General features: G+C 34.4%; 6 protein-coding genes across 6 annotated transcripts; 3 read left to right on the top strand and 3 right to left on the bottom strand.

The window, feature by feature from the left end:
- Positions 1-74: 74 nt before the first annotated feature.
- GEA1 (Arf family guanine nucleotide exchange factor GEA1) lies at positions 75-4,265 on the top strand (the record flags this gene model as incomplete). The annotated part of the gene is made up of 1 exon (XM_003684454.1): positions 75-4,265. One exon carries the CDS (start codon positions 75-77, stop codon positions 4,263-4,265), a length of 4,191 nt encoding a protein of 1,396 aa, XP_003684502.1.
- Positions 4,266-4,383: 118 nt separating this feature from the next.
- On the bottom strand, positions 4,384-5,739 carry TPHA0B03950 (uncharacterized protein; the record flags this gene model as incomplete). Its single annotated transcript, XM_003684453.1, has 1 exon — positions 4,384-5,739. The coding sequence occupies one exon, from the start codon at positions 5,737-5,739 to the stop codon at positions 4,384-4,386; it is 1,356 nt and encodes a 451-aa protein (XP_003684501.1).
- Positions 5,740-6,821: 1,082 nt separating this feature from the next.
- PXP1 (putative indolepyruvate decarboxylase family protein) lies at positions 6,822-8,549 on the bottom strand (the record flags this gene model as incomplete). The annotated part of the gene is made up of 1 exon (XM_003684452.1): positions 6,822-8,549. The coding sequence occupies one exon, from the start codon at positions 8,547-8,549 to the stop codon at positions 6,822-6,824; it is 1,728 nt and encodes a 575-aa protein (XP_003684500.1).
- Positions 8,550-9,505: 956 nt separating this feature from the next.
- Positions 9,506-9,628, bottom strand: TPHA0B03930 (uncharacterized protein; the record flags this gene model as incomplete). Its single annotated transcript, XM_003684451.1, has 1 exon — positions 9,506-9,628. The coding sequence occupies one exon, from the start codon at positions 9,626-9,628 to the stop codon at positions 9,506-9,508; it is 123 nt and encodes a 40-aa protein (XP_003684499.1).
- A 1,216-nt stretch (positions 9,629-10,844) lies between these two features.
- Positions 10,845-11,798, top strand: GTT3 (Gtt3p; the record flags this gene model as incomplete). Its single annotated transcript, XM_003684450.1, has 1 exon — positions 10,845-11,798. The coding sequence occupies one exon, from the start codon at positions 10,845-10,847 to the stop codon at positions 11,796-11,798; it is 954 nt and encodes a 317-aa protein (XP_003684498.1).
- A 1,000-nt stretch (positions 11,799-12,798) lies between these two features.
- On the top strand, positions 12,799-14,922 carry GLC3 (1,4-alpha-glucan branching enzyme; the record flags this gene model as incomplete). Its single annotated transcript, XM_003684449.1, has 1 exon — positions 12,799-14,922. One exon carries the CDS (start codon positions 12,799-12,801, stop codon positions 14,920-14,922), a length of 2,124 nt encoding a protein of 707 aa, XP_003684497.1.
- Positions 14,923-15,180: the final 258 nt, after the last annotated feature.

Raw genomic sequence — 15,180 nt, 5'->3', positions numbered from 1 at the left:
AGAAGGTACATAAGGTCAATTGTCAGGTCATAGTAAACTGGGTTGAAGACAAAAATTGAACAAAATACATAAAGATGGTATATCACATTCCAGATTTTCTGGATTCAAGAACACTTGTCATTCGTGAATGTATCCGATTATCTAATTCGATGAGGAAGCATATCATAAAAAATGATTATAATCAATTGGGAATGAGTGTTGTAATTGGAACTGGGAATGAGTTTTTTACGAATGCAGTTGATTCTAATATCAGTATAAATAATGGTTCAGCTGGGAACCATCCTTTTAATTACCTATCTAAGTATAATAATATGAACAACGGTGATCAACTAATAAGCAAACTATTGGCCTTGAAAAAGAAACTTTTGTCCAATGAAGATGCAATGTCCACATTGTCACCTGTTGAGATATTAGAGCCATTTTTATTTATCATCGTTAATAGTTCTGTTCCTGGGGATATTACAGTTCAAGCATTGGAGACTGTAGGTAACTTTTTCAGTTTGAAGATTGCCTTTGATGGGATAGGCATAGAATATGTCCGCGCTTACACAGAGACTATAAGAGCATTAACACATTGTAGATTTGAGAGATCCAGTAGTATCACAGATAATTCAGTACTGTTAAAAGTGGTAGACATGCTTCAGACTCTCCTTGTCTCGCCAAATAGCAATATTCTACCAGATGGAGTTATTTACGAAGTATTACAAATAATCTTATCCATGGTTTGCAATACTAGAAGAACTGAAATACTCCGCAAGGCCGCAGAAACTTCTTTAATAAATGTAACAACAAGAGTGTTCTCAAGGCTTGCCGACATTGAAGCATCAGAATCAAATCATGTCTACATCAATTCAGCTGTGTACGCCAAAAATAAGCTAAAGAAAGATACTATTGGTACAAGTAAGTCAGAATCATCTGATGATGTTTTGAATACAAAAAATACAGTGAATAAAGATTCATCTGTGAAAGAGGCAGCAAAACCAGCAGAACTTATAATCGGATCAGGTACTTCAATAATTGAGGATCAATATGGTTTACCAGTCATTATTGATTACTTAAATCTTCTATTGTCTCTGATCCTTCCAGAAAAAAATGAAAATGCATCTACAGAGGCAACACTTTTATCTCTTAAATTATTAAAGATTGTAATCGATATCTCAGGTACTTATTTTCTGCTACATCCTCGTCTATTTGCATTTGTATCAGATCCAATTTTTAAGTCTGTTTTATACATTATTCAAAACTCAGAAAATTTGTTGATTTTACAAGCTGTTCTTGAATTATTTGCAACTATATACCTAGTTTTTGGAAATTCACTTCAGAGGCAAATTGAATTAACTTTAAACTGCCTATTACAAATTATTTATGATAAAGAAGATGATAAGGATAAAAAAAAAACGAATGCTGTTGTCAACGTACAATTTAAGGAATTGATAATGGAACAATTATCTGTTCTATGGACTTGTTCGCCATCTTTTTTCATGTCCCTATTCGCTGAATTTGATTGTGATCTCGATAATGTTGATATTTCGTTAAATTTAATAAATGCCTTGATCAATATGACAGTTTCAGATAATACGAGTATTAATGCCTCTGTCACTATTCCATCTATCTCGTTGGATGGGGTTTTTGAATTTGTGGAAGACATATATGATAATATTCAATGTATTGATAAAACTGTATATTGGAGTGATAAGAAACTACTGCCGTTGCTTGAACAGAGAGAACAGAAAACTGTGTTTATTGAATCTGCTGCATTATTTAATAAAAAACCAAAAGAAGGTATTTCATTACTTCTCGAGAAAGGATTCATTTCATCAGACACAGATGAGGATATTGCAAAGTTCTTATTTGAAAACAATACAAGAATGAACAAAAAGACAATAGGCTTGTTACTATCCGATCCGGATAAAAAGTCTCTGTTAAACTACTTTATTGGACTATATGACTTCAATGAATTAAGAGTTGATGAAGCTCTTCGTATTTTATTAACCAAATTTAGGCTGCCTGGCGAATCTCAGCAAATTGAGAGAATAATCGAATGTTTTGCACAAAAATATGTCAATGATCATAAACCAGAAAATAAAAATGATAATGATAGTGATAATGATAAAGAAATTGTGAATCCAGACCTTGATTCCGTCTTTGTATTGAGTTATTCGATTATCATGTTAAACACCGATTTACACAATCCACAAGTTAAAGAACATATGACGTTTGAAGATTATTCAAATAATTTAAAAGGATGTTACAACTCAAAAGATTTCCCACATTGGTATCTTGATAAAATATATTGTTCCATTAGAGATAAAGAAATTATTATGCCAGAAGAGCATCATGGTAATAAAAAATGGTTTGATGACGCATGGAATAATATTATTTCGTCTACTTTAGTAGTTACTGAGAACACTTTGAAAAAAAATAGTATTATTAATAACTTAAGCAAGTACGAACTGGCTCAATTAAATGAAGTTATGTTTTCAAACGTGGGTATAATGTTGGTTGAAGAATTTACCAAAATAATATTAGGAACTAAAGACCCCTACGTTTTTTCAAAAGTAATTTTGATCATTGAAAAATGTTTGGATATAGCTTGTTTCTTTAATTTGAGTGAATTATACACAAATACTTTAAGACACTTTGCAACTTATACTGGTTTAATAACTAAAGATGATGATGAATACACGGATGATTCTGTTGTTGAAATATATGTTGAAAGCTCAAATACGCATATTCCTGTGTCTAGAACATCAATTCAACTAGGTGAAGATTTCAAAAAACAACAATATTTATCATCCTTTTTTAGAATAATTAGAAAAAACAATACAACATCCATGTTGAGTTCTAAAATTTGGGAAACAACATTAGCTTTAATGATAAATCTTTATGAAAAGAAATTAATCGATCCTGATGTTTTCCATGATTTTCAGAAGCAACTCTGCATTGGCAATTTACCGAAACCAAAACCAGCCGTTGTTATTAATAAAGAGAGGATTAACAGAGGTATATTATCCGCATTTGCATCCTATCTGAAAGGCGACGAAGAACCTTCAGATGATGAGATTGAAACAGCATTAAATGCTCTGGAGTGTATTAAGAAAATCAATGTCACCATGTCTGTATTTGGTATTGGTGCTCAGTTTACTCCTGAATTTATCGAATTAATTCTAAAATCCATTAAGACAGAAATCACAGAAGCTAATAAATCATATTTCGAAACAGAAGCATTGTTTTTGATTGAAATTACGATCGCTTTGTACTTGCATTGTAAAGATATTTCTAAATTAGGAGATAAAATTTTAGATTCAGTTAAAAGTTTATCGGAATCTGAGCATATCACCAAAAAGGGATTAAGAAGATTGGTTAGTTACAAATTGTTGCTATTATCCATACTAATGAATAAAGGAGACGTTCTTAAGGAAACCATTGACAAAAATCTACTTCAACAAAATGAGATTTTTAATGACACATTCTTTTCAACTGATCAAGGTGAAGGTATTATTAAATCTATTTTATTGCTAGCTAAACCTGGTAGTTATAGGGATTTATTATATAATGATGAGAGTTTTTGGCAGTTACTAAGAAACGTGGTTTCAAATGAGAATCACTTATCTGGTGTATTTGATTTTATTAATTCTTCAATAAGTAATGATTCTAAGATATTTACTGAAATGAATTTTAAATGGATATTAGGTTTATTAGATGAGATTTCCTCTGCTGGTGCTATTGGTAACAAATGGGAAATCAACAAAGAATCATCCGCAGAAAATCCACAAAAACATGTTATCGAAACTTCGATAAAATCACTCTTTTTGACTCAATTTTTATTTGAGTCTTCAATATCTTCAAATAAATTCAATGAAGAGCAAAAACTATCGTTGATTCAGGCGCTGTCGCACCAATGTTTGAACCCTTGCTCAGAAATCAGCAACTATGCTATTCAATGTATTGGCAGTAGTCTAACAAAGGAAGAAGTTATCAAGTCATTGAGCATGCATTCAATTCAGACCATCATTCGAGAAGGCTTGATGCCTTTGTTAGAATTGGATGAATCAGACAACATTAAAGAAAATTATATATCAGACATCATCAAGATGATCAGTAAGGTCTATCTAATTAATTTGAGAAACCAAAAGGTCACCACAACCACATTTGATCAAATTCTATCATTATTGAAAAAATATGAATCTGATGAGCACATTAAAAAGGAAATTGATTACTTAGTTAATGAAAATACCAGTTACTTATCTGAAATGGCTAAATAAAACCCACTACCGTATTTATTAATGTTTTTATTTTTCATTATATGCCTAAATGATGTAAGAACCAAATAGAATCTATAGAATATTTATAAATCATCATAATAATCATAATATTTTATTACTACTTCATGATCATCTGATTTGTACTGGTAATTATGTCATCTTCTAATTTTGACCTCATATAATCTAATAAAATCAGTCCTATTGTCGTTCCTGGAATTGTTGTCATTGCTCTATTAGTAAAGCCTTTATATAACCATCTTGTTAGATCACCTGTGGTTTTATGAATAAAATGTATATGAGTGAATGTATCAAAATATGAATGGTAGTAGATATGAAATTGTGACCTCTTAGGATGTCTTAATATCATGTTAGAGAAGGTTAATGAATTGTTCTGTAAAACTTTTGAGTTCTTTGCAAACGATCTGTTGTATATATCAAAGGCTTCGAGTCTTGAAAAATGAATCTTCTGTATTTTAGTGAATGGGTATTGAAATAATTGAAGTAGTAAAGCAGCAGATATGCCTCCCATGAAGATAAAAGATCTCTTTACCCATTTTTCTTCTTTTACAGTTAAAAAGGTAGTGGAAGCTTGCTTAGAAGCCGTTTCATTTATTGAAGTCGGTTCGCTGTTAAAATCGAATGATTCCTTAACCTTAAATTTAAATTTTCTAAAACTGTTCACCAAGTTTAATATAAAATTTGATAAGGTACCTTTAATTAGTTCAAAAGTAGTGAAATATATTGCAAACCCGAAGGATTCTTTGATTGCAACTAAAGTGAATCCACTAAAACAACCTATCAACCCAATTTCTTTTACTTTATCAAGGGCAAAGATCCATAAGTTATTATACTTTTTAATACTTTCAAATATCTCTAAAGTTGAAGATCTGGTATAGATAGCATCTACTGGAGTCGAGATTATAGACTGTGCAAACCCTGCTAGGAACCCGGATGCAAAAACGTCTTGTAATTTAAACACCGTCACATATTGCTCAGCATTAGTATGAGGTTTCGAGAGCGCAGTTAATGATGCTAAATAAGTAGAATATAACACAATACCAGTTGCTGAGTTCACCAATAATGGCGGAAGAACTCTATCTGGTATGACTCTCCAACCGTATTTATTCAATGCTTTCGTTAACAAACCCAATGATGAATTCTCCACCATGGAGGTATATTTATGAGCATTGGAGAATCTTTTGAACCAAAATTTATTTTTTACGCTCTGCGAATCATTATTAATGGCAGTATTATTTGCATCACCTGTGAGGATGACTCGAACATAGTGGAAATAATCGAACCTTGCTGGCTTAAACAATTTAACTGGCGTACGAAGATATGAAGATGTCAGTTGGTAGACAACTGATCTTCCACCAGCACTCAAAGCACCGATTGTAGTGGAAGCTGACTTAGAAGATGTTGGATCCGAAACGTTATCATTGATTGAATTAGATTCAACAACATCAGGATTCATAGCCCATCCCAACTATCACAATAAAATATGTGATATATTGCGATGTTGTAGTTAGATAAATGTATATGCGTATATGTATGTTTGAATAGTGTGAGCTAATGCAAATAAAATAACAAACAATATGCAGTTTTAAGGATACCTTTTAAAACTCATCGAGACTGATTTAAATATCAAGTCAATTTTTCACTACGCAGAAGTAAGCAGTGCTATAGGCTACAGGATATTGAAAAGTTTATAACGAAGAACCAATAACATAAAAGATCACAGTACAAAAAAAAAGAATGTTGAATAACTGTAATAATCGGTATCGGGTTCACCTGAGCAATCACAAACTTTCATCAAATCGAACTAACGTCAAGACAGAAGTCTGTTCATAACAGAGGTATCCTACGATTGCACTCAACAGACCTTACCTTCTCCTATCTCTGCAAACTAGAACCTCAAGAGAGGTTTCCCACTAACAAAGAGGACAAAATAAGTCACACAAGTTTTTCTTTAACAGCGTAAGAAGAGACAACAAAGGTAGAACACCATACATCAAGATGCATATGCATCCTTCCCTTTCCATCTCTATCAAACACCGATCCTGCTTCAAGTATTTTTTAATAGTCGTTACACTGATTAAAACCTCTGCCTTTCCCATCTAGAAGCTGACATTTCTGTCAGCTTCTAGTTACGATTTCTTATGACAGAGCAGTTATTGTAAAATTAGTTTACACCAATTTCCCTCACGGGTAGGTAACTTATACTCAAAACAAAATGAAAAGTTTGTTGTAATTCACCGAATTTCCCACCTGATAAAGGTTTGAAAATTTTTTGCAAAATTTTCCATTTTGTAAACAGGTCTCTTAATCGTAGGAGCTACAATTATTCAACTATGAGTTGAACTGAAGTGAGATATGTTACTCTTGCAAGTTACACTACTCATTCTATTCAAATCAGAAAGTTGTGGACGCTCAGCCGCATCATAAGGACAAACCGTAAACTTATGTAGTCACTCAAGTAATTTTCAATGTTGTTTTATTAAAATTAGTGTATATTTATTTCTTATAAAAAGTATTTGTATGTATATATCTTGTTAACTAGAGACGCGGTTTGGATTGCCATCCAAATTCTAATTTTCCTTGTTTACCAGGTTCAATGAGAACATTTAGGACACTAGTTTCTTTGTACTTGATTGATCTAATCATTGCAAGTTTGAAATATTTGGTTAGTTCATCGAGATTGGTGATTAAGTACCCAGCACAACCTAACCCTTTGCCAACTATATCGTATCTACAGTTTTGTGAAAGGATGGTTGGAGGTGCATATTTGCCCTTTAAGTAATGATCCTTCGTGGTTCCGTGGTAAATACCACTATTATTCATGATGACAACGATCAGCCCAAGGTTAAATCTTACTGAAGTCTCTAATTCCAAACCTGAAAAGCCAAATGCAGAGTCACCCTGAATTAAAACAACTGATTTATTTGGTTTTGACAATTTCGTCGAAATAGCATAGCCTAAACCAATGCCCATTGTGGCTAAAGTACCACAATCTATTCTATGTTGTGGGAAATCAGTTGGGAAAGAAATTCTAGCAACATCCATTGTGTTTGCACCTTCTGTCACCAAGATAGTTTCCTCGTCTTTGAATAAAGTTTTTAATCTGCCAAAGACTACATTATAGTTCAAGGAATTTGCATTAGGAACGACTCTAGGAGTTGCATTCTCTTTTTCATTTAATTTGATTGCATTAGACAAGATTTTTTCTTTGATAGCTTTCGAAAGGCCCTTGTAGGTTATCATTTGACCGTTTTGTAAATGGTTAATCATCATAGTTAATTTCTTAACAGTTGATTCGATATCACCTATTAACGAATTTTGTAAACCTCTTTGATTATTTAACCCGATTGTTTTTGTATTATTATCAACTTGTATAAATTTCACGTTGTCTTTAAATTTTGGAGTGTCACCATAGTGTAATATCCAATTCAGTTTTGCACCAAATACTAATATCACATCTGCATCCTTTAAAGCCATTGATCTTCCACTAGAGACATTTAGTTCATTGGAATCTTCTATTATGCCCTTTGCCATTGGAGTTGGCAAAAAAGGTAAGTTAAAACAGTTTATGAAATGTCTTAATGCCGAACTAGCCCCAATGGCTCCTTTACCGACAATAACCAACATATTCTGATCCCTTTTTCGCATTGCATCATATAGAAATTTTGCCGTCTCCAAGAGGATATCATCATTAGGTATAAACGTCAATGCATCGACTAAAATTGGTTTATGTTTAGCCAAACTGTCACCGATGTTTTTTCCCACTGATTTATGAATTAAGTCGCCGGGAATCTCCAGGAATGATACACCCTTGGGACTCAACATTGAGTTTCTCATTGATTCGTAAACCAAGAGATCGATATTCTCTGTTGATAATTCGCCTGTGAACTTCATATAACTATTCAATAGAGCAATGTGGTTTAATTCTTGGAATCCATTCTTATATTTTTGTTGTGACTCTATACCCCCTGTGATTACTATCAGGGGCCAGTTATTTTCAATTGAATTATATATCCCAGCTAATGCGTGTATTAGACCTGGACCACCAACAGTTAATAACACACCTGGTTTGTTATTCAAATAGCCGTATAGCGATGCAGCATATGATGCACTTTGTTCATTTCTAAATGAAATAAATTTTATTCCATTAGTGATAAATGATTCTGCTAACTCCACTATGGGGATACCCACTATCCCGAAGACAGTATCGATATCATACTTTTTGAGTACAGTTGAGATGTAATCAGGAACAGATATACCTGACATTTATTTGATTTGTTTCTCTGAGCTTGCTTTCTGTTAGTACTTTCAGGTTATTGTTTTAATATCAGTCATGGCACTTTTTTATGTATGGAAGGAATGAAAAAAAACGTTTAAAATAATTTGAAGAATTCTTTTTATTCATTATTACTTAAAAAGGTATATAATATACTATATAAATAAAATGGATGTTTTAGAATTAATTCAAAGGGTATATATAATAAGAACTAAATCCACAAGCTGACTTTTCGAAGCATAACATAAGATAATAATCGAATCTTGGGTACTGTGAAATGTAACTTATAGGAATTTTTTTCTCACGAATAGCTAGACACACAATTAGCAATCCATGAAGAAGAAAACCGCACATTGAAGTAGATGCAAAGATCCTTCAGCGACCAATATCTTTTATTTGTTTGCAATTTTTTTCTGGCTTTAATAGAGAAGAGCATGTTAGAGAGATGAGACTTGGATTTTGTAACTAAAAGAATCGATTAGGAGGACACACATTTTCCAAATCGATGTATTTCTTAAAGTCACTTGTAAAATCCAAACTTTCATGACTGAATCATGAACTTCACGTAATCAAGAGAGAGAGAGAAAAGGCAACCGTATGAAAATAAAAAGCAGCGACTAGAAATAGATTCTTAGAATATTTTTTTGTATTTCCTTACCACAGGTTCTTTAGAAACTATAGCAAGAAAAGACACAATTCATTATTTGAAAATCTTTTTATACCAAAACGTTAAAAAATCCACATTAATTTATTTTTGCACAACAACAACAATATTTATCTTTATCATATAGTCTTAAATGTTTTTAAAAACGAATATTTTTAAGTTGTTAATAAAACATATTTATGTTCTGGGGTATTAAAGTATTAGAGTTTATAAGTGGTTTTATATTTTTGAAATTATTATTCATTGACGTACAATAAATATTTTTTAATTTCTCTTGTAAATTTAAAATCTCTGTAAACCCTTTTGTCTAGCTTGCCATTTTCTGTAGGCGATAGTAGCCAAGATAGCGATAACAGCCAAACCGACCAAAATGAAAACTAAGATAACACCACCTGGTAAAGTCATTTTTATTTTATTTTTTTTTGCGATTGATTAGTTTTGTTAATTTAAAAAAATCCAAACGAAAGTGTGTAGTTCTCCTGTAACTGTGCAAGAACGAGCCGACAGAGAAAAGTTGGAAACGGCACAAAAGAGAAGACAATCACAAGTCAAATATGCAATTGTATTTATAGTAATTCCAGAACGATAAGAAAGAGAAAAATGTTGCGAGCTTGATGATAGGTATACATGTCATTATTAATAGGTGAAGGGAAAATTTTCACGACGACGGTGAGCATGTAGATAGTTCCAGTTACACATATACATCACGTTGCATATGTTTTGCGACATTGCTGATAGCACAGAGCATGCATACATCTTGCCCGTGTGAGGCAAGATGTATGCATGCCAGCGAGCAATTGAGTTGTTTTGTTGACGGTTGTTCCGAGAAAAGAAAGGAAACAGAGCGAGGGAGTGCGAGTGGGTGCGTGTTCGCGGAAAACTGCGCAACGAAATGGCGCATGTCGCGCTTGCGGGCATGTCGCGCTGGTGTGGTGTTCCACATTCCGTCGTATGCCGTTTTAGGCGAGACCCCGTTGCAGTTGATTGTTATTGTCATGTCCGGAAACGGTAAAAACCACTCAAACCGGTCGACCCAGAAGACTATTGGGTAGTGGGTCTCCCTAACGCAGTAACAACAAAAACAAAAACGAAACGAAACGAATTGCAGGGAAGAGAAACACGGCGCGGTGTGGCCTTCATTAACGGTTTCGTATTTCGCATTTTCATGGTTTTGTGGTGTTGGACGATCGTCGTGAGAACGGATATGTACTTGCACGCATACGTGCCCCCGTCGACGCCGACTCTGTGTAGGTTTATATGTTTAGATTGGAAACAGGTCTTTTCTGACAACACAACATGGGGCGTTGGGTTTATGACATAGCACACTTTGCAGCAGTGACGGTGTGGTTAAGGGTGGTGGGTTCTAGTTCAGGACCCCACCCCCCCTCTCTAACTTGCTTGGTCCCCCCGGGTAATGCCACGTCTCGTTTTGTTGCTTACTGTGACAATGCTCAACATCCTGTTACGTACGCATCAAAACAAGTCGGTTATGGCAACTGATACATCAGGTCTGTGATTGTTATAAACTAATTGCTATATATCTAGATACCACTTCTTGAGTCTTGCTTTTCCCTTTTGAGCACCCAGCGATCACACAGCCTTGTAAGCACCCTTGCCAATAATGAGCACCAAGAAATCAGTATTCAGCAGATGGAATAAAACAGCCATCTTGGATTTAATTGAAAAATTAAAAGTCAATGATATTCCCTATTCGTTGAAGAAAACGGAACTTATCGGCTTGTTGGAGAATCATTTGAAGACTTTGGACACTCCACTGGACGATGTGCTCGAGTACCCAGAACTGGTTGAATTCTATTCCAACCAGAAACATGATGGGAAGGAACTGAAGAAAGAAGAAGACGACTCGGCCTCACTTGACGATTCAAATGAGGCAAACAGGAGTAAAATGTCGAATTTCATCGACTTCACAAGACTGTTGCCAAAGAAAACTGCCGACGATGAAGGTATCCATTCTCAAGAAGACGAGGAGTACGTGTATCGTTCGGATGAAGACCTGGAAGACGAAGATGCTCTGGATGCGGATGAGCTGCAAAGCGAACTGGATGATTTGTTAGCCATGGAAGAGCACACTCCGTTGCAAAGAATCGTCTTGAAGCTACAACAATGGAACGAAAACGTGCAAGACTATTTATCAACCGTCTATTCTATCGCATTTATTCTGCATTTAGTAGAATTCACTATATTCTTCAAATATCTTCTGTCTCATTACCCAGCTTGTGACGATTTGGATGTGAAAGAAAATTTAATGATAGTGGTTCCAAACATTCTGTTGTGGTTCACAGTGGCTATTGCCATTCCGTGTCTAGTGAGCTACTATTTTAATTTTATAAGATACGACTTACCTTCAATGGAATTCGACCCAATGATCTTCTCAGTAGTCAAAATTGGCTTTGCCTACACCCTATCGGGTCACTCTCAAGCTCTGCAGATTCCAAAAAGTCTTTGTCACTACGAAGAACTACGCACATTTGCGGAACTATACAAAGACGCCCTGGGCCAATTGCCGTTATTCATTGGTCTCGTTGGCTGTGTATTGACGTTATATATTTTTTAAATCGATCCTAGTTCAGCCTCTCAAGACGCTACAGTTTTTTTATCAACCTGTGTGCTAGTCTGATTCCACTGCACTTGTACGTCAGTTCAAGAATAGAAAACTAAATAAAATTAAGTAACCAACCATTGTAACATTAAAATAACCACGTATTTAAATATAGCTGTGTATGTGGGTCTGTGCATCAGTCTATCGCTTTCTCTCTCGAGGCTCTCGCGAAGCAACCGCATGGTAAATCTTCCAAATGGAAACGACACCCACTAAATACACATATAGAATATATCAAATGCAACAAGAAAAATGTTGTTATACTCGTTCACTCACTCATTTCAGTATTCTTAGAATCCACTAGCTTTGCTTCACTACCATCAACCCACCACCCCTTCCCCGCTAACCAGCGTCGAAACGCGCTGGTTGGTTCTCACCCCTCTGCCAGAGCAGCGCGACATGTAAAGGAACCAAGCAATAAAACAAACGTTCTCAACCGAGAGCAAAGTCATCCTTGAAGAATCATCACCATCAGGCAATCGAATTGCGCAATTATCCTTACAACAACTATCCTTGTTTCTACCAAAAGGTCGGTTCTACTCTTATTGATTGCATGAAGCAACCTAGATTAAGCAATCATCGTCTGGGTTATTGTCGCAACCATATATCTTATGATGCCTTCTCTCCACTTGTTCTCCTCCTTTCCTCCAGTAGTCCTGGAAGAGGTCTACATGAAGTAGCAAGAGCAGTTCAGACGAATACTTCTGTTTCATTTCGAACAATGGAATATGTATAGTCACTAGTAACTTAAGATTCGATGGCATGTGTGCATGGCTGATTTTCTTTTCATGTATTTTTGTTGCAACCATGACTTTCGATTATTCCTATATAAGTGCATGATAACTGGCAACTATTGTAATTGCCCTTCTTCTCTTTGTATTACAGTATTTAATTGGTTTATGAAAACTATATTTCTCAGTAGAACATCCATAAATTACAAAGCAACGTATACAATATGTCGGAAGTTCCAGAAAATGTTAAAGGTGTTGTAGACTTCGACTCTTGGTTGAAACCTTGGGCAAATGTTTTGTCAGAAAGAAGATACTTGGCTGATAAATATAAGTATGATATTCAACACTCGACAAGTGATGGGAAAGAGATCTCGTTGAAGGAGTTTGCAAGAGACTCTTATAAGACGTATGGGCTACATGTGGACTCGCAAACAAAAGAGATTGTTTATCAAGAATGGTGTCCAAATGCTGCAAAGGCTTATTTAATTGGTGATTTTAATAACTGGAATGAATCCACACACGAGTTGACTAGGTTTGATGATTTTGGAAATTTTAAGATTGTAGTGAAACCCATTGTTGAAAATGGTAGTACGTCTTATGCAATTAAACACGATTCTAAAATCAAGGTAATGTTTGTACTTAATAACGGTGAAAAGATTTATAGATTGCCTGCTTGGATCACAAGATCTACACAACCAGACAAAGAAACCGTCAAAAAGTACGGTCCTATTTATGAAGGTAGATTTTGGAATCCTGAGAACCCTTATATATTCAAAAGTAAAAGACCAACTTTTAACTTAACGAAGGATTCATTAAGAATTTATGAAGCTCATATTGGTATCTCTTCACCAGAGCCAACAGTTGCCTCTTACAAAAACTTCACCCAAAATGTTTTACCAAGAATTAGAGATTTAGGTTACAATTGTATTCAACTAATGGCAATAATGGAACATGCCTACTATGCATCATTTGGTTATCAAGTTACAAACTTCTTTGCGATCTCTTCAAGATTTGGTACCCCTGAGGACTTGAAAGAATTGATTGATACTGCACATTCTATGGGGATAATAGTTTTATTGGATGTTGTCCATAGTCATGCCTCAAAAAATGTAGAAGATGGTTTAAATATGTTTGACGGTTCTGATCATCATATGTTCCATTCTCTTACTTCAGGCAGAGGTGAGCATCCATTATGGGATTCAAGATTATTTAACTACGGTAAATTTGAAGTCCAAAGATTTTTATTGGCAAATCTAGCATTCTATATCGATGTTTATCAATTCGATGGCTTCAGATTTGATGGTGTAACCTCCATGTTATATGTTCATCATGGTGTTGGCGAAAATGGTGCCTTTAGTGGTGATTACAACGAATATTTATCTAAGGAAAGATCACACGTGGATCATGAAGCCTTAGCTTATCTGATGTTGGCCAATGATTTAGTGCATGAGTTGTTACCAAATCAAGCCATAACAATCGCAGAGGATGTTTCAGGATACCCAACACTATGTCTACCAAGAGATATCGGTGGCGTAGGCTTTGACTATAGACTGGCAATGGCTTTACCGGATATGTGGATTAAGTTATTAAAGGAAAAGAAAGATGAAGATTGGGACATGGGACATATAGCATTTACTTTGACCAATAGAAGACATGGTGAAAAAGTAGTTGCATACTGTGAATCGCATGACCAAGCTTTGGTTGGAGATAAGACGTTAGCATTTTGGTTAATGGATGCCGAAATGTATACAGGCATGACAATATTGAAAGAAACTACACCAGTGATTGACCGTGGTATTGCACTACATAAAATGATTAGATTGATTACTGATTCTTTAGGTGGTGAAGCGTATTTGAATTTTGAAGGTAATGAATTTGGACACCCTGAGTGGTTAGATTTTCCGAATGTGAACAACAATGACAGTTATCATTATGCTCGTAGGCAATTCAACTTAGTGGATGACAATTTGTTGCGTTATCAACATTTGTATAACTTTGATAAAGCGATGCAACATACAGAAGGGAGCTACCAATGGTTGAATACTCCACAAGCGTACATCTCATTAAAACATGAAGGCGATAAAGTTATTGTTTATGAAAGAAATGGATTGTTATTTTTGTTTAATTTCAATCCAAAGAAAAGCTTCAATGACTATAGAATTGGTGTCGAGGTGCCAGGTAAATATAAAATTATTTTGAACACAGACAAACCAGAGTTTGGTGGTCATAACAGAATTGATGAAAAGTCCAGTTTTTTTACCACTAATGAAAAATGGAATGATAGAAACAACTATCTACAAGTATATATTCCAAGTAGAACTGCAATGATTTTAGCGTTAGATAAATGAAAAGAAGATAGATATGTTTAGTAGCTTTTATAATGTAATATAATAAAAAATCTATTTATCAAAATTTAAAATGGAAAATAATTGCCGTCCAAAATTCTTAAAATAGAACTTTTGGTAAATATAAAATAAAAGATTCATTTTAAAGTGTCAGTAAATAAAAATGACAATATATGTAAGTTAATTGAATTGAAAAGAAATCAAATTTTAGTATTAGTTTTTTATCATTAAAATAATTAAATATTATTATATAAAAAGTAG

The sequence above is a fragment of the Tetrapisispora phaffii genome, chromosome 2 (genome assembly GCF_000236905.1).
Source record: "Tetrapisispora phaffii CBS 4417 chromosome 2, complete genome".
NCBI lineage: Eukaryota > Fungi > Ascomycota > Saccharomycetes > Saccharomycetales > Saccharomycetaceae > Tetrapisispora > Tetrapisispora phaffii.
The sequence above is the reverse complement of the archived record's forward strand: the minus strand, read 5'-3'. Positions and strand labels throughout refer to the sequence as shown.